At 35.7% G+C, this 20,980-nt stretch overlaps 1 protein-coding gene across 2 annotated transcripts in view; it reads right to left on the bottom strand.

Annotated features, from left to right (window-relative positions):
* Positions 1-20,980, bottom strand: part of polr2g (RNA polymerase II subunit G) — an 87,131-nt gene extending 66,151 nt beyond the window's left edge. For both annotated transcript variants that reach the window (XR_015506628.1, XM_087280177.1), the window contains exons 1-4: positions 20,684-20,980; positions 20,005-20,088; positions 17,753-17,830; positions 15,831-15,960 (exon numbers count right to left, since the gene is read on the bottom strand). Coding sequence is in view for 1 of the 2 variants with exons in the window: in XM_087280177.1 (XP_087136303.1) it covers positions 15,831-15,860 (30 nt within the window). In the remaining variant the exon portion in view is untranslated. The remainder of the gene's footprint in view (positions 1-15,830; positions 15,961-17,752; positions 17,831-20,004; positions 20,089-20,683) is intronic.

Raw genomic sequence — 20,980 nt, 5'->3', positions numbered from 1 at the left:
AAAATTTTTTGCTTCTTGTGATTTTTCCTTTTTTAAATTTGTATTTAATATTTTTCTATAAAATATAAATTTTTCTGTACTAGTTTTTGGACCGTTATTGTAAGTTACTTTGTTAGATAAGCTCCAGGTTTGGCTTCAGAACTGACTCATCTAATGAATATGCATAAATATAATGTATAGCTTCCTTTTAAAAATATAAATTTAAAAGATAGATTTGTGAGGGGTTGACTTATATATGCTAAGCACTGCATATAAAATAATTACTGTTTTTATGTGTTGTGCTTATTATGTTGACTGCAATATCACATAACAATATTAAATGTCTTTACGCATTGAACGAATATCTGATCAGTGTCTTTGCTTATTTAATTATAATCTATTATGTTCTAATTTCCCCTTAGGGCCGAATTTAATGGTTCTAATCTACTGTAATATATTTAACACATAATTGTATTACTTCAATTTTATTTTAGTTGGACTTTATTCAATATAGAAAAATATAGTGTGAAAAAATGTTTAGGTTTTTTTTTCTGGCACTTTTGTAGTTTATCAATGTTTCATTTAATTAATTATTTTTAGTTTGCCTGCATCCTTTTATATCTTATACTCTTTATTATAAAAGCCCAGAAATGGCAAAGTCAATATGTCGGCATGAAAGAAATATAGTAGAGAAAAGGAAAGTGTCATATTTATGATTCCCCTTTACCCTCTCTAACAATTGTGGACTGCCTTCGCGAGTCAGGTTTATTTCCTGAACTTCTGAACCCTTTATTTGGACCACTGTGTAAACGCAAAGCACAAACTATTCTAATCCCATGGAGACACCAATATTATGTAATGTCTAAAAATGGTTTAGTTGATTCATTTGGTTTTGAATTCATTTCTACAACACCGGTAGCATGAGATGTTCAAAACTGGAATGTCACCGAATGTTACACAGTATGAAAAATATACTATGTAAATGCAAAAAAGGACTGTATAAAGTGTTACAACATAATTCATTGTAATTAGTAGTGTAAGACAATACAAGTACTATAATTAAACTATAATTTATTCTTCAACTACAACCCTAAATTAGAAAAAGTTGGGACAATTTTGAAATTGCAATAAAAAAGTAAGTATTGATTTCCAAGTTTACTCTGACTTGTATTTCATTGCAGACAATATAAACATAAAATATGTTCGTTTCATTTGATAATATACATCCTTTCCAGTCAATCAGATCTGTGACACATTCCAAAAAAAGTTGACAGCCAGGAGCCATTTAGGGCTAGTAATCAGGTTCATTGGTTAAATAATGATGTGATTAAAAACAGGTGATATCAACAGGTGATTGGAATTATGATTTGGTACAAAAGCAGCACCCAAGAAAGATCTCGTGCAAAAATGTCCAGAGGATCGCCAGTTTGCCAATATATATACGTGAGAAAATTATTGGATTGTTTAAAAACAATGTTCCTCAAAGAAAGATAGGTAGACATTTGGATATTTCACCTACAACAGCGCATAACGTAATTAAAAGATTCAAGGAATCTGGAGGACTTTTTAGTGCGTAAAGGACAATGGCGCAAGCCTAAGCTGAACTACCATGATCTCCGATCCATCAGGCAGCACTGCATCAGGAATCATCATTCATCCATAAGCAATATCACCACATGGGTTTAGGACTACTTTGCCAAACCTTTGTCAGGTACCACAATAAATAGTTACATCCAAAAATGCCAGTTAGAACTGTACTATGCCAAAAGAAAGCCCTATGTTAACAGTGTCCAGTACCGTTGTCAACTTCTCTGGCCTTGGAGGCATCTGGCATTGACCATCACACAGTGGAAACAAAAAGACTTAAGACTTTTTTTCAGGAAGAATGAAACAAAATAACACCTGAAACACTTCATCATTTGGTCATCAGACCCTGAACATCTTTTAAGTGTGAAAAGGAATAGCAAAAATACAAAGTGGCAAATGCTTCCAATTTTTTTTTTTAATGTGTTGTAATAACCAAAATTGGAGAATTATCATGATGCCAATTATCATGATTTCCCGAGTGTGAAATCATAGAAGTTTCTAAGTTAAATCCTATGGGACTCCTGGAGAAATTATACACATAGATGAGCAAAAGCATTCAAAACTTAGGGTGCGTGTCCACCAAAGTGTTTTCTTGAGCTGAGCATTTATTTTATTTTATTTTATTTTTTTTGTGAATGGTACCGCTGCGTTTTCTTTAAATGTGAACATTAGAAAAGTAGTAGCTAATTTTGAACTTCAAGAGCTAACAGAATATTCTGGTTGACCAAATTAAGTTCTGCTGTTTCAAGTTAGATTTAAATAAAAGTGATTTAGGCCCAATCCTTATTCTACCCCTTAGCCCTTCCACTTACCCCTATACCTCGTTTTGCGCATTCCTGTGAAAGGGTAGGGGTGTCCCAATTCTCTTAATATATAATGTTAATGTTGTTAACAAAAATAGAATTGGGATTGGGCCTTAATCTCATTGGTTAAAAGTTAACTTTGCTCTAAGTTAGGTTGAAAGAACATCATTCAAATGTTTGAAAATAATGATATTAGGGCTGGACAATAATTCAATATATAACGTGATAGATTTTTTTTTTTCAATAACGGTGATGAGTTTTAAACTCATTTCCAGTATTTCGATATAAATTTGCATATATATTTTTTATTATATTTATAAGATCTTATACATTGTATCATTTGTCACTGAGTGACTGTCAGTATTCAGCCGTCAGAGAGAGTGTGATGTACATCATCACACAAGTGACATAACAGACACGCTGCCAGCGCTCAGCCTCAGCGCAGCAGTTGGTTAGCTCTTTAGCAGAAAGTTTGCCCTCAAGTGTGCTCTAAATACAGATGTGAATGAACAAGCTTCAATGAGTAAGAATGCAGATGAATTAGTTTATAACAGGGGAAAGACCAATGCAGTGGTGTCTTAGTGGTTCGGCTTTTTAAGTTTCGATAAACGTATAGTTTCGGTGCTCAGCAAAATGTGCGGGAGAGTGTTGACTAGCAGTGGGAACAGATCAAATCTGTTCCACCCGATAGAACATACTAGGAGTCAGAAGATAAGGCATCATAAAAGTTTAAGCCATCCTGTCATCTCACCACCATCCACCTTCCCGACACTGAATTTAGCGGAGTCAGAAGAGAAGCCTATGAAGCAAACAGATGGCTAAAAACGCGATGTAAGATTTAACTCAAACTTCGCTTAACACATGCATATACACCTATTAATTCCTTGCATATAAACTTATACTATTGAATGTTCAAAACGTATGAAACTTGCGCATTTACATATAAGCTTGATGGGCATATACATATAAACTTGATGCATATTGCATACATCCACATACACACGCACATACATAACCTGATCTGTGCATAAACTCCCACATTAATACACGCACATACATAGCTCGATCCTTGCATAAACTGCCAAATTAACACACACACACAAACTTGCTACATGTTGGCATATAGCACTCGTGCAAACTTACAAAATAAAATTCACAAACATATTTATCAGGAATCTGGTTATTGCAAAGCTGATGAAATAGAAAGAATGTGATTAATAGAAGTATTAAATCTGTTAAATAATAAAAATGTGTCATATAAAATAATAAAAATAGATTATAAAATATAAGAAATATTTTATGTTAAACATTTTAATTTAATTAGGTAATTACACACAAATATAAATAGTCTGATTCAACCCTTAAAAGACGTTCAAGATAAAAACCGACCAGAACTACGAATATACTCAAACAACTCTTTTCTATTGCAAATATTAATGTAGCCTACACTCTTTTTAATTTTTTTATTATTATAATTATTAATTTTTTATGTTTTTTATTATGTGTATGTCATAATTGTAAGATTTTTGTATTATTTTTATTGTTAAATATTCAGCATATACAAAAAATAAAAAGGCTGATAAAAGTTTCTGTTGGTCAAGCTAACCTCCATGAACTATGACTATATATTATTTATATAAATAAATAAGCTGAGTCTAAGAGTTTTAGTTATTTGACAGTTTATTTCACATATCTTGTTTGTAAAGGCTAATACAAATAAAAAGTATAATTTTTTGTTAAAAAAAAAAAATTGTATAAAAAAAAAACAATTTTGCCATATCGTCCAGCCCTAAATGATATTTACATTTAGATATATGAAATATTTTTAGATATTTCTTTTTAGATATGTTTTTTGTGCTTTGTTATGTTTTGCTTCACTTGCAATATCTAGAACACATTAATCAAATGTAAACTGTAAAGCATTCGTTTTCTTAGCCGTCCTGGCTGATTTCTGGTGATCCTGGTTTCCAGTGAAACCTGACCTGTGTGCATTGGTCCAGAATGCTTGGTTTTATTCTGCAAGGCTTCAGCGGTGCCACCTTCTTACCAATCTATTGTGTGTTCAGAGAGGGAAAGGATTATGTGGTCATGTTTTAAAAGCTGGGGAAACAACTCCCCTTTGCGAACTGCTTAAATAGTGGCCATAGAATGGGACCCTGCTTTTTTCAGCACTGGAGAACACTGGGCTACAACCTACAGGTTGCTGGAGTCACCTGGTGTCTTTGCCACCCAGCAGGACACGCTTTCATCTTTTGTTGAGGAGCAGGGAAGGGGCGGCGTTTTGCCATGCAGCTGGTTGAGGCCGCCAGTTCCCAAACCTCCTTCCACCCCATGCAGCCAAAGCAACCTCCAATATTCAGCCAACAACATCACACGAAAACTTACACCGCATTAACAAAACCTCAGAAAGATCAATAGAAACAGGAAACAAACATAAAGACTAAATGCATTATGATTTATTATCCTTCAGTTTTCCAGTATATAATAATAAAAAAGCGCACTGACACACAATCATATACATAAAACTATATTCGTTCAGATGTGAAAATCTTGAAGTGCTCACTGAAACTTACTTCTACAATGAGCATTTGTCTCAAGGTGAAATAACTGATCATAAATATAGGAGGGAGAGGAAAATGCTAATTTAACAAAACAAATTCTGATATTTCACATCATTTCAAACTATAGTAAAAGGTTTAAGACAAATAAACAAATATAAAAAAGAAAAACGTTACAAAAAAAAGTTACAAAAGCTAATATGTATGTGTCTGTGTGCGTGTGTGTTTTACAGCATTTAAAATCAAATAATTGCACTCTTTCAGAACATACTTTCCAAAAATTTCTTGAATATTTCTGTGAATATTTCATGGAAAAAATCTATACAAATAAAAAAAAAAACACAAACAAATCAAAGTTTAACATAATTGCATTTCAAGTGTACAAAGACCCTTCATGCCACCAACATCTACCTCCAACAAGCTACGGATACAGAATGTGGGTCTCTTTATTGGATAAGTGGAGCTCTTTTGTGCTTTTGAACTGAAGATGCCCGTTGGGATCTTAATCACTGGCTTTCGGAGGTAACCAGTGTTCAGAGGCGCAGGATAAAGAAGCCGCAGCCATTCAAGGAGCTGTTGATCTAGACCTCATTGTTCTCAATACTATGGCTTGAGTAAGCAAGGTAAATAAATGGCAAACAAAAGGCGGTGCTTCACAGTAAAGCGGGCTCTGTGGGGCTTCACTGGGCCACCATTATGAGTGTCAGTGCCACTCGCACCTATAAGGGCGGCTGTATGTCCCATTTGTCCCTCGCCAGACGCCTGCCGGTCTGAAAGTGGCACAATTAGCACTACTCTCTCCCTCGATAACAACACCTGTAGGAATACAGACTTAAAATGTGCTAGTCGTACTCCTTAGACTTTACAGTAATGAGCGCTTTTTGTTTGTTTAACATATTGGACAAGCATTGTAAAGTTTTTAAGTCATATGGTTTAAAATCTAAGCATTTTATTGTATCTGAGAATCAATATCAAGTGATAACTGTGGTTCATTACTAATAAACTGGTCTTTTAACTGGGTGGTTATTAAATATATTTTAAATATTATATGTTTTATTACAGTTTGATTAGAAGTGGCTGAACTGTTTTTTTTTTCCTAATCGTAGTTTTCAACCCAGGCTCATTCTGAAAACGTAGTCCTGTGCAGTGGTTCCCAACCTGGGGACCAAGGGGGGCGCGGGAGAGGATAAGTGTTGAGGTAGAAAAAGGCATAAAAATGCTCCACTATAATATAGGGCTGTACAATTAATCGAAAATCCGATTTCGATTTCAAACGACTATAAAGAAGCATTAATCGAGATAAACGATTATTGCATTATATACCGCCACCTTTCTAGTTGTACATGTGTTGCTCTTAAAAGCGCGAACGAGCGCGTGCTTATGTGTGTGTGCAGCAAGCACACTCAGTCAGAATCATGCGGCCGGTCAGCATTCGTTCATTCGCACTCTGAGACGAACAGAGGAGCGCAGACATCTAAAGTCATTAACGTGAGCACTTTAATGGTCAAATAGGTGTCAAAACGCAGTGTTTAGTGATTATTTATATTAACCCTCATTTGTGTAATAAACAAACGAGTTGAGAATCAAAAGACACGTGAAAGAGAAACCAAAGAGACAGCGAGAAATATTCCTGCTGCCGCCTGTTTCTATGATTATTAATCAAACAACTAGAAAATCCCTCACTAGTCTTGACTGAAGGACTGCTGTAGCTAAAGTGTTTTTCTTACAGTGAAGATGCTTAAAGCACAGTTTGTTTAATATTTTTATTCTATTGTATTTATTTCTCTTTCCTGTGCAGGGTGGAAAATAACTGTATGTATACACTTGAAGTCAGAATTATTAGCCTTCCTAAATATTAGCAACCCTTTTCCTCCCAATTTCTGTTTCATGGAAAGAAGTTTTTTTTTTCTGAACATAATAGTTTTAATATCTCATTTCTAATAACGGATTTCTTTTATTTTTGCTATTATGACAGTACATAATATTTTACTAGATATTTTTTAAAATACAAGCATTCTGATTAAAGTGCAGTTCAAAGGCTTAATTAGGGTAATAAGGCAAGTCATTGTATAACAGTAGTTTCTTCTGCAGACAATCAAAAATATTTATTGCTTAAGGGGGCTAATAATATTGACCTTAAATTAAATATTTAAACCTGCTTTTATTCTAGCTAAAATAAAACAAATTAGCCTAGAAGAAAAAATATTATAGGAAATACTGTTAAAATTCCATGCTCTGTTAAACATAATTTGGGAAATATTTATATAAAAAAAAATTCTCAGGAGCGCTAATAATTTTGACTTTAACTTATAATCATTTTGAATAATCGTGATTACAATTATGACCAAAATAATCATGATTATGATTTTTTCCAAAATCGAGCAGCCCTACTATTATATATGTATTTTTAAGTACCAAAAAAAAAAAAATATATATATATATATATATATATATATATATATATATATATATATATATATATATATATATATATATATATATATATCAAAACACATGCTTAAAATTCCAACATAATAGTAAAAATAATTAAAATAAATAACTTTAAATAATTATTTAAATTTTGCTCACTCACGCAATGTGCTTGTCAACGTGTCGTAAAGGCAAAATCAAAACAAAATCGGCAGAGAGACGTAAATGCAGTAATTCTTCAGAGGCGAAGAAAAAGATTAAACAGTATGACAAAGCCTACCTAAATTTTGGTTTTATTAGAGGCGAAGACAAGTTAAAACTGATTAATTTATATTTTCTATACATATTATATATTAATATTACACAAACACACACATACAGTATATATATATATATATGTGTGTGTGTGTGTGTGTGTGTGTGTGTGTGTGCGTGAGTGTGTATTTTAATGGTGGGGGGGCTCCAATGTTTGTATTTGCTCATGGGGGGGCCCCTAAGAAAAAGGTTGGGAACCACTGGTCCTGTGGATGCTTCTGGAGACCGCGAAATACGTCCCGAGAGGTATGTTTGTTTGCAGTTTTTGTTTTCGTGAATCCACGAGAGGCCTTTGTGTGCATTTTTTCACATCTCAAATCCCCTCGTGAGTGCTGTTCGTGCCCGCGCTGTTCTTGCGTAAACCCACAAGAGGCCGCTGTCAACCAACTGAATGATTGACTGGGTGACCAACCAATCGACTGACCCACCCTCCTCCTTCCCTAAACCCAACCAATTTCACCGATTGTCCCGCCCGCCTGCTTACTTGCCTAAACAAAAGCCGTCCAGAAATAGAAAAGCTCTGGTTTGATTTTTACCATGTTTTCGTATTTTACCACTTTCTCACCATGTAGTTCACTCGTTCGTTTTATTTTTGGATTCTGTTTTTGTCTGACCTGATTTCTAGAACCCCTCTTCCATGGACTCGAACTTCGTGGTCAACTCCTCTCTACACCTCCAATCCACAGAGGTACACAACAAGCTAGCTGGATAAACTGGTTGCGGCGGGAAAGCCCTCCACACAGAGGTAAGCGGTCAGCCAATAAGCGGCAAAAGACATGGCGTCATATCGCCCCATATCGTTCACATAAAAAAATTAAATGCAGCCATACATACCTCCGGCTATGTAATTCGCAGTCTCCAGAAACGGGACAACATTTTCAGAATTAGCCTGTGTTGGTTTTTTAGTTTTCATTACAACTATTTGTAATTTTCACATTTAGAACCTTTGATTTTAGTTTTAGGTTTAGTTTATTTTGAATTTGTTCTTATTTAAGGTCAAGTTTAAACTAACAGTTTTTATGGAAAAAAAACTAAATTACTAAAACACAAAAAGGTACAAAAAATACATACACTGTAAAAAAAATTGTTTAACTTAATTAAAAACGTTAATCAGGTTTCAACTAAATTTTTCCAAGTTGTACAAAGTTTTACTTAATATTTTTGTCAGTTTAATTGATGTAAGCTGAGATGACTAGAAAAGTTCATTTGATTCAACAAAAAAATGAATTAAGGCTAAAATATTTTTTACAGTGTACATTTTAATGCATCATTTTAAAAGGACAGTTTTTATACAGATTTTGAATTGGCTTTTTCTTAGGAATGGGTTGCAGCTGGAAGGGCATCCATTGTGTAAAACATATGCTGGATAAGTTGGCGGTTCATTCTGCTGTGGCAACCCCAGATTAGTAAAGGGACTAAACCGAAAAGAAAATTGATAAATGAATGATTTGGCTTTATATTTATATTTTAATTTAGCAGACGCTTTTATCCAAAGCGACTTACAAATGAGGATAAGGAAACAATTTACACATCTATAAGAGCAACAATGAATAAGTTCTATAGGCAAGTTTCAGGTCTGTAAAGTCTAAGAAGGAAAGTATTAGTAATTTTTTAATTTTTTATTTTTTGGGTACAGTTAGTGGTAGAACCAGAGAGGCAATTGCAGATTAGGAAGTGAAGTGGAGACTAAATAGTTGAGTTTTTAATCGTTTCTTAAAAACAGCGAGTGACTCTGCTGTTCTGATGCAGTTAGGGAGTTCATTCCACCAACTGGGCAGATTGAATGAGAGAGTTCGGGAGAGTGATTTCTTCCCTCTTTGGGATGGAACCATGAGGCGAAGTTCATTCACTGAACGCACGTTTCTGGAGGGCACATAAATCTGCAGAAGTAAGAGCAGATAAGAAGGAGCAAAGCCAGAGGTCGCTTTGTAGGCAAACATCAGAACTTTGAATTTGTAGCGAGTAGCAACTGGCAGCCAGTGCAAACGGATGAGCAGCGGAGTGACATGTGCTCTTTTAGGTTCATTAAAGACCACTCATGCTGCTGCGTTCTGGAGCAGCTGAAGAAGCTTGATAGAGTTAGCTGGAAGCCCCGCTAGCAGAGAGTTGCAGTAATCCAGTCTGGAGAGAACAAGAGCTTGAACAAGGAGTTGAGCTGCATGATCAGATAAGAAGAGTCGGACTTTTCTGATGTTATAGAGTGCAAATCTGCACGATCAAGCAGTTCTAGAAATGTGGTCAGAGAAGTTTATTTGATCATCAATCGTTACTCCAAGGCTTTTCACCATTTTGGATGCAGTAATGGTTGCCCCATCCATCTGGATTGAAAAGTTATGGTGTAGAGTCGGGTTGGCAGAAACTACAAGCATTTCCGTTTTCGCAAGGTTTCTTTTTATATTCACATTTTTCATTAGAATTCTAACATTTCTAATTTATAATCAATTCTAATCAATTATTCAGGGTGTCTTGGAGAGGTTGGACTGAGTCACAAAATCTTGCTACTGAGTTGCCTCAGCAATCATGCAGCTGGCCTCAGCCATCACTCCTGACAGGATGTAAGAAACCTAGGACTGGTTCTTGATGACTAGTTGAAATTTACTGACCTCATTGCAGCAGTTGCCAAATCTAACAGATTCACTCTGTAACATTTTGAAAATCAGACCCCTCTTACCAGAACATGCTGCGCAGCTGCTCTTCCAAGCCATTGTCCTTCAGGCTAAACTACTTAAAATGAACTCTTGGCTGACCTCCCATCCAATACTATCAAGTCTATCAAAATAGTGCATTTCACACATAATTGTTAATCTACACTGGTTACCAATCACTGCTCACATCAAATTTAAGTCACTGTCATTTGCCTACAAAACAGCTACTGTCTCTGCACCCCTTTACCTGAATCCTTGACCTCAGGTGTGTTTGCCCAGCAAATCACTGAATACTGCACTCTACACCGAATGTCGCTTTGTGGTCCTATCCCAAAATCCCAAAATACTGTTAAATAAATATAAAAAACAGAAGTCTTTAAGAACCCTTAAAAGTTGACAATAACAGTTTTTTAAATTCCAAAAGCAATTTTATTTGGATTTTTCATTCAGCCCTAACCCCTAAATTTACTATTCCATGCAACCAAAGGAGAAGAGTTTTAAATTGAAGTGAAGTAACATACTGTAAGTGATACTGTAGGTCATGTAAGAACAACATAGTGGATATAGTACATTCGACATTTACATTCATTTTATACATGCTTATACTATAGATTAAACACTCACCGGCCACTTTATTAGGTACACCTGTCCAACTGCTGGTTAACATAAAATTCAAATAAGCCATGGCAGCAGCTCAATGCATTTAGGCATGCAGATATGGTCAAGCTGATCTGCTGCAAAGTTTATCCAATGTTAGTATTATATGACAGTGCTATCCTAGAATCTGATTACAGTGAAGCTATTTTATTAGAAAGTATAAAGCATCACAAACTGCATTCATTTCATGGTGTATATTACATATGCATTCATCCATTCATCCAGAAAACTGCATTCATCAAAAATATCATTAGTCTAGCCTTAGGCAGCTTCATCATATCAGTCCTATCAAATCCCTGTTTAAACGGATTATGATGCTACCTGTGGGGGTTTACTAAAGCTGCAGTAGTTTTGAAGCCTATATTTGTCAATTACATCATCCAATAAAAATCAAGGAATTAAACTGTGCCATCTGCTAGTGCCAGAGTGCTAAAATCACAAATATGAATGCCAAAAAAAAGAGCCACATGATGAAAAGCCATGTTTGAAGAACAGCTAAGAACAGCTAATGAGCCAATTTAGGGTGTAAACACATTTTGAACCAGTGCAAAGATAATTTGCCAAAGTTTGAACAAAGTTGGGAAAAAGGGAGATTATTGATGTAATTAAATGAATGCCACATCTTTTATCCTGATGCAAACCCTCCACAGATGGCAGAGATGCAGTTTGCAAAAAAGGCATTCAGTTTAATACAAAGGCATTTAATTGAGAACAAACTGTGCCTTATTTAGAAAGGACCATGACGAAGGGCCGAGTTTGTGTGCGACAGGAAACTTGTGTATATGGCAGAACTATTGCTGTTTTGACCTATCCAAGTAAATGACATGATAAAACCTACAGATAAAACCCTAGCAATCATATAGAAACTTGCTATAAAACAATCACACCCTGAAGTAGGAGCAAGTAAAGCATTCAACCAATTCTCTCCAGCCTCCATCAGTCAAGTAAAAGTCAAGTCTCAGTTGCACACCAAGCAAGTTAACTCGGTGAACGTTCACCAAAATTAAAAAAAAATGAAAAGGTAAAAAACAAAACTTTCACCATTAACATTTATCACTGCAAGCAAGTTTCAAGTTAATATGTACTTTGGTACAATGTGGTCCACTTGTAATCAAACTAATGAAAATGTTTATTAATACCAAGTGTAATTAGGGCTATAATGTTTCTAAAGAGTGGATCGTGGTTAAAAACATTTACATATACATATATTTACACACACACACACACACACACACACACACATATATATATATATATATATATATATTAGGAGTGTAACGGTTTACAAAAATCACGGTTTGGTTCGATACGACACAGTGGTGTCACGGTTCGGTATGTTTTCGATATAGCAAAAAAAGAAAAAAGCCAGAGGTTTCTGCTGTTCTGACATTAGCAGCAGATGTGAAGCAATGGCGAAAGAAAGTTCCTCATACAAAAGGATTTCGAGACTCTTAGTGTTTGATTTTATTTTTTATATTTATGATTATGCCGTAAAACTGTTGTATAAACACAATATCACACTCATACCAGTGCGATGTGTCTTTAAATCCGTCACAGTGTCGATATGCAGCCACATCGCTACTCGTGTGATATTGCTGATATTTTATATATCCTGATTTATTTAATCAGATAATACATTTGATCTAGAATGCTGTGCAACAGGTTTGCTTTACACACATACTGCCAACTCTGAGCTGTACAAAAACCCAGAAGCAGAGCTGACTGTAACCGCAGACACGATTCCACCTGTCATTAACACAAATTTTTGCAAACATCCTCAATATATTTTAAATTAGAGTTTAAATAAAAACGAAGAAAAGAAGATCATCTGCACCCATGAACTGACACAAATGCCTACTGAACCCTCCACAATAAGGGTTTGCATGGCTGACAGTGGCTTCACTCATCTCACACCCTCATTTTAGCAGAAAGACAAAAAGTAAAAAAAAAATTGAAAAAGCTTTGTTTGACGGAACAAAAGTCGTCTCTCAAAATTATGAAAATGCACAAAAAAGGGAGTTCCCTTGTCTTCCAATGCACCATCAATCATTCCCAACTCTCAGTGTCCACTCCAATGCAGTCTATGGGCATTTTGGAGTGGAGATGTCAGTCAAAATGCCTGTTCTCTTCATCTGTCACTTGAAGAGTAATTGCCCTGTCTGTCTGTTTTTGCATGTAATAAAGGTAACCTTCTGATTGGACGGTCCTCTTGTGGTTGGCTTCTTTCCAACTTCAAAAATCATTAGAATAATAGTAAACTTTTTATTTGCTAACACTTTATTCTAATGTTTGATCAACAGATATTTTACTGACTCTGAGCAACTTTGCATACCATTTATTTCTACTAGCTCTAACCTTTAAGAGTTAGATGTCTTGTAGTTGTAAAATACTTAACAGATCAACAAAATGTCTGAAGGGAAGCACCAAAAGAAAGTGTAACTGAATGGCATTCTCTGTGAGAACTTCTGAATATATCATCTCTGAAGGAATAATAAAATAAAAAAGCCATCTGCATTTGCTCCGCTACAATGTGGAAATAGCTAGACTCGGCGCAAGTCTGGGGGGAGGCCGCCCGTCGCCTGCCTTTGGCCGAGTGTCACACAGCCCATTGAGAGGATTTATGCTTGTGTACTTTATTTTGTTTTGTATAAACAACGGCGCTACGCACTACCTTTATCGGCCGCAGTGCGTTCTGATTATTCCTCCCTAAAGTCCTCCCATCTGTCCCCGATTCTGTAGCCCGAGCCTCTTTCAGAGGCCTGACAGGGAGTAGCGCTGGAAAAAAGTAAACTGGTAGGGGGCCCTCATTTCACACCAACCCTCGATTGTGCCCTTCCGAGGCAAAGCACTCTTCTATAGCTTTTTGATAGGCTTTCAATCCCAGCCCCACTGACAAGGTTTTCTTTAGGAGGAGTAGGAGTTGTGGCTTTTTTTGGCTCTGGGGTAGGGGGGCTTACCGCAGAGACTTAAGCGAGAGCAGAGGTGATTTCTTCGGGGAGGGAGGGGGCGCCGGTGGAAAGGAAAAACTGCAGCAGATGGGGCTGATTGTGCTCCCTACGCAAATTAAGGAGAGAGACATCTGCAGCCGCAACATACTGGTGGTCCGAGGCAATTAAGGCAGGGTATGAAGTGAGGGGGGAGCGCAGGACAGAGGAAAAGACAGTCCTGCCTGCCGGTGCATAGAGATGAAGTCAGGCTCACATTACAATGAGCCGGGCTACAATAGAGGGAGCCGTCCAAGAGGAGATGGGGAGACGAGCGGGGGGTTGAAGATTAATGTACGGAGAAGCCGGCAACAACACTTTGTGCAGCCAAAATAAGAGGTGGGGCCTTCAGGGCTGAATTGAGCCCGAGTTATAAAGTGTGTCCTTTTCTGCTGTCTTCCCTATTCGAGGCCTGAGGTCATTTACAGAGGTGACAGCTTAGACGTGCACTGTTGTGGATTTAATGTGGAGCGTTTTCCCCCATTTTTCTCCCCACCCGTCCCCCTTCAGCTCTGGAGAGGTGACGTGACAAAGCGGGGTCATCCCCAGGATTAGACCCCTTTAACGTTGCCTTTATTTGTCGGCTGGGTGCTGAGGGGGAAACTCGGGCAGAGGGAAGAATGCCGCCATGGTGTTTACAGGCTCATCCCTCCAGGGATATATGTGTGCAACAATGCAATCGCCATGCAGATTTGCATAACTCAAGCGCATCTAAACAGGCTCAAGTTGTTTTAAATAACTGGGGCATCTAACAGGATGCAATTGTTTTGTGGGGGACGTTGTGTCTAACTAAAGACAAATCGTACTCTCATTAGTGAGTGGGCATGCCGCGATCATGAAAAATGCGCAGGTGCACTTTTTCAAGTTCACCTTAAAATAGTCAACTAATAAACTTGTTTAATCATTAAAGAGCCATAAAACTGAACATTTTCTTAAAACAATTTTTTTTTGCCTTAATATTGTTTTTTTTTTGTTTGTTTTTTTTTTGCCTTAAGACCAGTATTGGGAACTGTTACTTACTCAAACCCAAAGCACAACAAAGCTATATGATGGACTGCTGCCTATGAGGCTATTGAAAAGTCTGCATGCTTTAAATTCAGCTAAAAGGTCACAATATAAATTTGCAGGGTTCACCAAACTTGAACTTTGGGAACACATCAAAATGCATAAGCGTGCATTTCTGATCTCTAAAATTTGCATGCTGCATAAGAATGCAGAATAATATAACAAAAAGTGTTTAATAAAGCATATATAAAGAATTTACATTAAAAAAATTTTTTGAACTGAGTTTATTATACTATCAGTGCAAAAACAAAACTTGTTTAAACATGCTTTGCAAGGAAAAGTACATGAAATATTTTGTTGGACATGATTAGTCATATTTGTTATGACCTGTATGGACTAGTCAATGTTGAACAAAGTACTCACTTAATCTCATCCTGTCATTAAATCCACATTTAATCAGAGAATTAAATTTTTATGTCTGCTGCACTTGTACAATGGCATCAGTACTAAATGTTCTAGTATAGATCCTAGATGACCTTCATTTTTCTAAAATGTCTGTCCAAAAGCTTACATTGTATGAACTTTTGAACCTTAATTCAATTGCATAAAGCATATCAAATAGCAGCAAAGATAAAATGTATGAAAAATTAACTGAAACAATTAATGACGTATTCATTTGAATGACTAAAGTATATTACTCCACAAATTTGCGAAGCTGGTTTAAACAATGTGATATCAGGCAGATTTTGGCACAATCCCTCTGAAATACAATTAAAGTCTTTAAAGTCTTTAAAGACTATCATTGGTATTCAAAAAAATTAGTGTTAGATAATGTTTTGAATGACAACTGATGCTCAAAAGGAATACCTTATGATGTCTTGACAAAAAGAGTAGCATGTTTCTTTTTTTGGATCTCTCACATAGCAGCCCAAAAGCTCCTCATGTCCTCTATTATTCAGAATGATCCAATGATTTGAGACCAAGGTAGCCAGGTTTGCTAAAAAATGCATAATGGGCAATTAGAAATTACCCACAACTAGCCTGGTGACTATCTAAATCTAATATCAAAACTTAAAACATTTCACGCTTATGTTAATTGTGCACCATTTCTACAATGTACAAGTAATCTTTAAAACAGTGATGTAAACAGCATAAACATGAGTTAATCTTCATGAAAATACTCATCATCTAGTTTTTTTTTTATATAATAATATGAGCTAAATAATTCAACAAATATTTCAGTCGAATTAAATATATGCAATCATATTCATGCAGGACACAAAAGAGCAAAAATATAAAGTAGTGGAAAAAACAGAGAGACACACTGAGCCAACGACCAGCCATTGAACAGTCTAGGCCGTCGCTCAGTGCCAGTCAGGCTAGTGGGTTTGGTGAGTTCCACACATCGCTTCTTGTTGGGTTAACATCAGAACATGTTGGACCGATTCAGCATGTAGAATCTGGCTGGTTATTCAGCAATGAATTACAGATCAAGATTTAAAAAAAAACTACAACAGAGTGTCATACAAGTGTCATACACAAGAAAACAATTCAAGTTAAGAAGGAACACACTAAAACCGGTTATAATTTCTCAAATATTTGCAAACAATGTGGATTATTAAGTTCCAGTTTCCCATTGTGGAACAAGAAATTGGACAACTACTTTCCTATGCAGTTGGAGAAAATCACATCCTTTAACGCAGGTGCAGAACACGTGCTCTTGTTTCAGTCTGCTGCTGTCCATTTGGGGTGTTCATGGGCAGTTTTTGGATCCAGACTGGACCAAACAATGTAAGCCAACAACACAACTGGTATTCATCCTGACCATTGGTCTTCCCTGAAAATTTATGATTCAAAATTTATTTTTAATCAGATTTTTAATTAGAAATTTTACTCCATTATTTAAATATATTTAGTATGTCATTTTTGTCAACTCTGTCAACAGACTTTTGAACGCTGCTTTATGTATGTGTAGTAGTATTTTACTGTTATGATCACTGTCATCCAAAACGAGTCGGACTGTACTCCATCCAGGGTCATATTAAACGAGTGTTAAGGGTTTGGTTTGTGACCATCCAATTCATATCCTAATTACCAGGCCAAAGGACAACTATAATGGTGGTTATCCGAGAGGCTCCCTTGCCTTTGAAGAAATGCTACTCAGACAAAAGTCCCAATTACACCCAATTGTCATGGGGGCTCGGAAACAGGCAGCGCCTCCTCAAGACTGAAACGAGATCCTGTTCTGTGGTAAGCCTGCGGTTTCTTTACCTTTTTTGTAGCTCCTATCTCTCCATTGGGTCAGACACCCAGAGTGTGAGGCTTACTCCAAAATCACAGCTAAATGGGTGTAGAGTCCCCCTTCAGATTCACATTGAAGGAGTCTGCTTTCAAAGACACACTAGAGGCTCCTTTTGAAGAGCCAGCGGCCCGAGGTTACTCATCCATGGACTCAATGAAGCCTTTCAGAGCAGGGTACTCATACCCAGACAGACTCAACAATAAGTGTTTGCTCACAAGAGGGTGCCCAGTGCAAGAAGACTGAGCAGTGTCATCACTCCACAACTGTCCATCATCTCAACACTTGCTTTCAAAGCGATTCCGCAGGCCAAAAGAGAAAGAAACAACTAAAGACTATAGAAGCATTCAAATGATGACTTGTTGCATTGGTTTAATAACTATTGTTGGTCTGAACTAAGATATCGCTTTCTTAGACATGAGTTTTGTCACTTTAGCAAATAAATTGACAGTTCACAAAAAAAAAGAAAATTCAATGCCAATTTTCTTACCCTTAGGTCATCCAAAACGTAGGAGACTTCTTTCGGTCTGGAGCATGTACACTAAAGTGCAGCACTACAGGAAGCTCCCTGTCACATAATAACATCAAATAATATCAAAGATTAGGAATCTGTGAAATATGAAGGGGTGCGTTTCCCAAACAATGATGTAACTCACTGCTGAACTATCACAGTACTATGCATCGTATGGGAAAAGAACGATGTAGTGACGAGTGTTTCCCAAAACGGGTAGTCGCAGATCCATCATTTGAACCACGTTAGTTATAATGTAAAACACCCATAATGATGCTCTAAACGGGGTGGACTAACTACTTCTTTAGAGAAGAACCCCATCATTTTTTTGTGCAAATTATATAGTTTTACATGCACAATCATTAAAAAAATACAATATTAGTTTTGGTAAAAACCATGCATTCGTTTTTCAAATTAATTGAAATAAATGTAAATGGCAATGTATGGAGCCTATATTTTCTTTACAAATATTTTTGAGAACATTACATATTCTATTCTAAAACATAAAATCACTTACAAAAGCTAACATGTATTCTAATCTCATATATAAATCATATAAATAAATAAATAAATAAGGCGATTTATAAGGAAATTAAATGTAATATTTATTATTTATTAGGAAATAAAAAAAACTACTTTAATAATAATATTAAAAATAATAATGATGATGATGATGATGATGATGATTAAGTAGGATATTGTTTATTTATTTATTTTTTTAAGTCTACTTTTACAAATTGACACATGCAAACCACTCCAGAATTGTTCTAACCAATAGGCCCATGTCATATACAGTAGGCTACATTTCTTAATAAATATCCTACTATAAAATAAAAGCATCAACGTATGCTATGTTTTTTTGTTTTCACAAACTTTGAAGCAATGACTAAAAATATACAAGCTTTGGAGACTTAACATAACAGTTTTTTGTGAACATTTGTTGGAAAGACGGATTTGGGAAACGTCTAATCCAGGGGTGCTCAATCCTGTTCCTGGAGATCTACCTTCCTGCAGATTTCAGTTGCTACCCATATCAAACACACCTGCCTGTAATTATCACGTGGTGTTTAGGTCCTAATTAATTGGCTCAGGTGTGTTTGATATAGGTAGCAACTGAAATCTGCAGGAAGGTGGCTCTCCAGGAACAGGATTGAGCACCCCTGGTCTAATCAATGAAGTATGTTTGTAACGACGGAGTTTGCGACCTTAGTTGGTTAACGATGGTTTTCGGAAACGCACCCCAGATTAAGACTGTATGCAAGATGTTGACATAACATTGCTTTTACACTGTCACATGTGACAAAATTTATATTAATTAGAGCAATTCAAGTGAAAAGGATTTGACATTTGCAGTAAAATCTTAAAACATAAATTGACAGAGGAAGTATATGTTAACATTATACTGAAACATCTCTTTATATTTTTCAAAACAACTAGCCACAGAGTTGTATGAGCAGAAAAATTCCAATATGTAAACATTTTTTATATTTTAAATGAGGAAAATAATCATGCGTTGTGGATGTGCCAAAAAAGTTAGCAAGTGTACAGTACACAACATACTTCGTAGAAATTCTGTGAATTAAACTGTACAACCCAAAAGAAACAATGCTAATCAAAAGGATAGGAGTAGGATCACTATAGAACAAACATGACTGATTTTATTTTATTTTATTGCAATTATGAGGAAAAACTTTGTTATGGATGTAATGTTTATGGATGTGACATGAAACTTGTGTGACTTGGGTAATTCAAATATAATTGTTTAAAAACACTGACAGAGACATTTTTGAGTATTTTTAAAGCACTGTGAAATACAAGCCTACACAAAATGCAGAAACGGTTTTGCTAATTTGGGGAAAACTTTATTTTTTTTCATGGCAAGGTTGACATTTGCATGGAATTGCTCATAATTGTCATTTAAAATGCAGCAAGTGGTTAAACACTTCTGTCTTCTATGGACCTCTTGTTACGTAAAACAAAAACACCCAAAAAAATCGATAAAGTTAGTGACCCCTTATATTTTCTCAAACATCAGATTTCAAATTAAATAAATATAACAATTTGTTCTTCAAAAAGACTTACAAAAACATTTTTACAGTCTATTTGTCAACTACCCATATAAAAAAGCATATTACATTTGCTCATATTCATGATAAGCACAAGTACCATTTTGATGAACATTACAACACAAGCATCCTCTAACTCAAAGTAAATAAACAGCATCAGCTTACTTGTGAGATTGTGTCCACTCATACATCATGTGGCAGTAAGTTGGCACTCCAGTTGGTGAACATGCTCAGGCTTGCGTGCCAGGACTGTAAAACAAAAGGCAATAATGTTGAAATTTATGTTCAGCTTCTTGCACAAACTGAAATGGAGGCTATCATAAACAGACAGATTTCATTAAACAATGCCAACCTTAACGTACATCCATTAGAATCCATAGAATTACTATAGTAAATGTGTGGTAACCATATTTTTGGACTACTGATTACTAGTTGTATAATTACGATTTTACTGCAAATACCATGGTTAAACTGTGGTTAGAGTGGGAAAATATGCATAATTTATGGCTACCATGGTTTAACGTTAACTACAAAAACTAACGTTAGTATAACGTTAGTTTTAGTAACGTTATTTTTATGGCTGTAGGAAATGTTATGAGAGCAATTCAGTAAATCAATAAGAAATAGATATGTCAAATTGTGTATGAATTCAATAAATTCAGGTAAATACTTTCTGCATAACTTAATTTTTATGTTTGTTTTTGTGGTTTTGGTAACTGAATGGCTTTCGTGAGGTAACGTTAAACGAAACCGTTCTTACGTGAGATAGTGTATTTTAGCGATTAGATGAGACAATTAATAGATAAGACACAATACATTTCAGAAATTTGTACTTTAAACATACCTTATAATGTTCATATTTGTTGTTGTTGTTTTTTGTTGTTGTTGTTGTTTATAACAAAAACGAATAGCTTTTTCGTCGAACTTGATCTCTGTGTTCTCAACTGAAACCAGATACTCTACTCTGGATCCCGCCTTCCCTGACTTCAATCTTCAATCGTGATTGGATAATAAGTTTGTACTTCATAAAACACTATCACGTGATTGGCTACTACAGACAGATTAGACAAAGCAAAAGGACACTAATTTATCAGTGCTCAGAAATAAAGCCATTTTTGAAAGTAACGTTATTCTTTTTGAT

This window comes from Danio rerio, chromosome 14 (genome assembly GCF_052040795.2).
Source record: "Danio rerio strain M-AB ecotype USA chromosome 14, GRCz13ab, whole genome shotgun sequence".
Lineage (NCBI taxonomy): Eukaryota > Metazoa > Chordata > Actinopteri > Cypriniformes > Danionidae > Danio > Danio rerio.
Note: the sequence above shows the minus strand (reverse complement) of the source record. Positions and strands in the feature narration are given on the sequence as shown.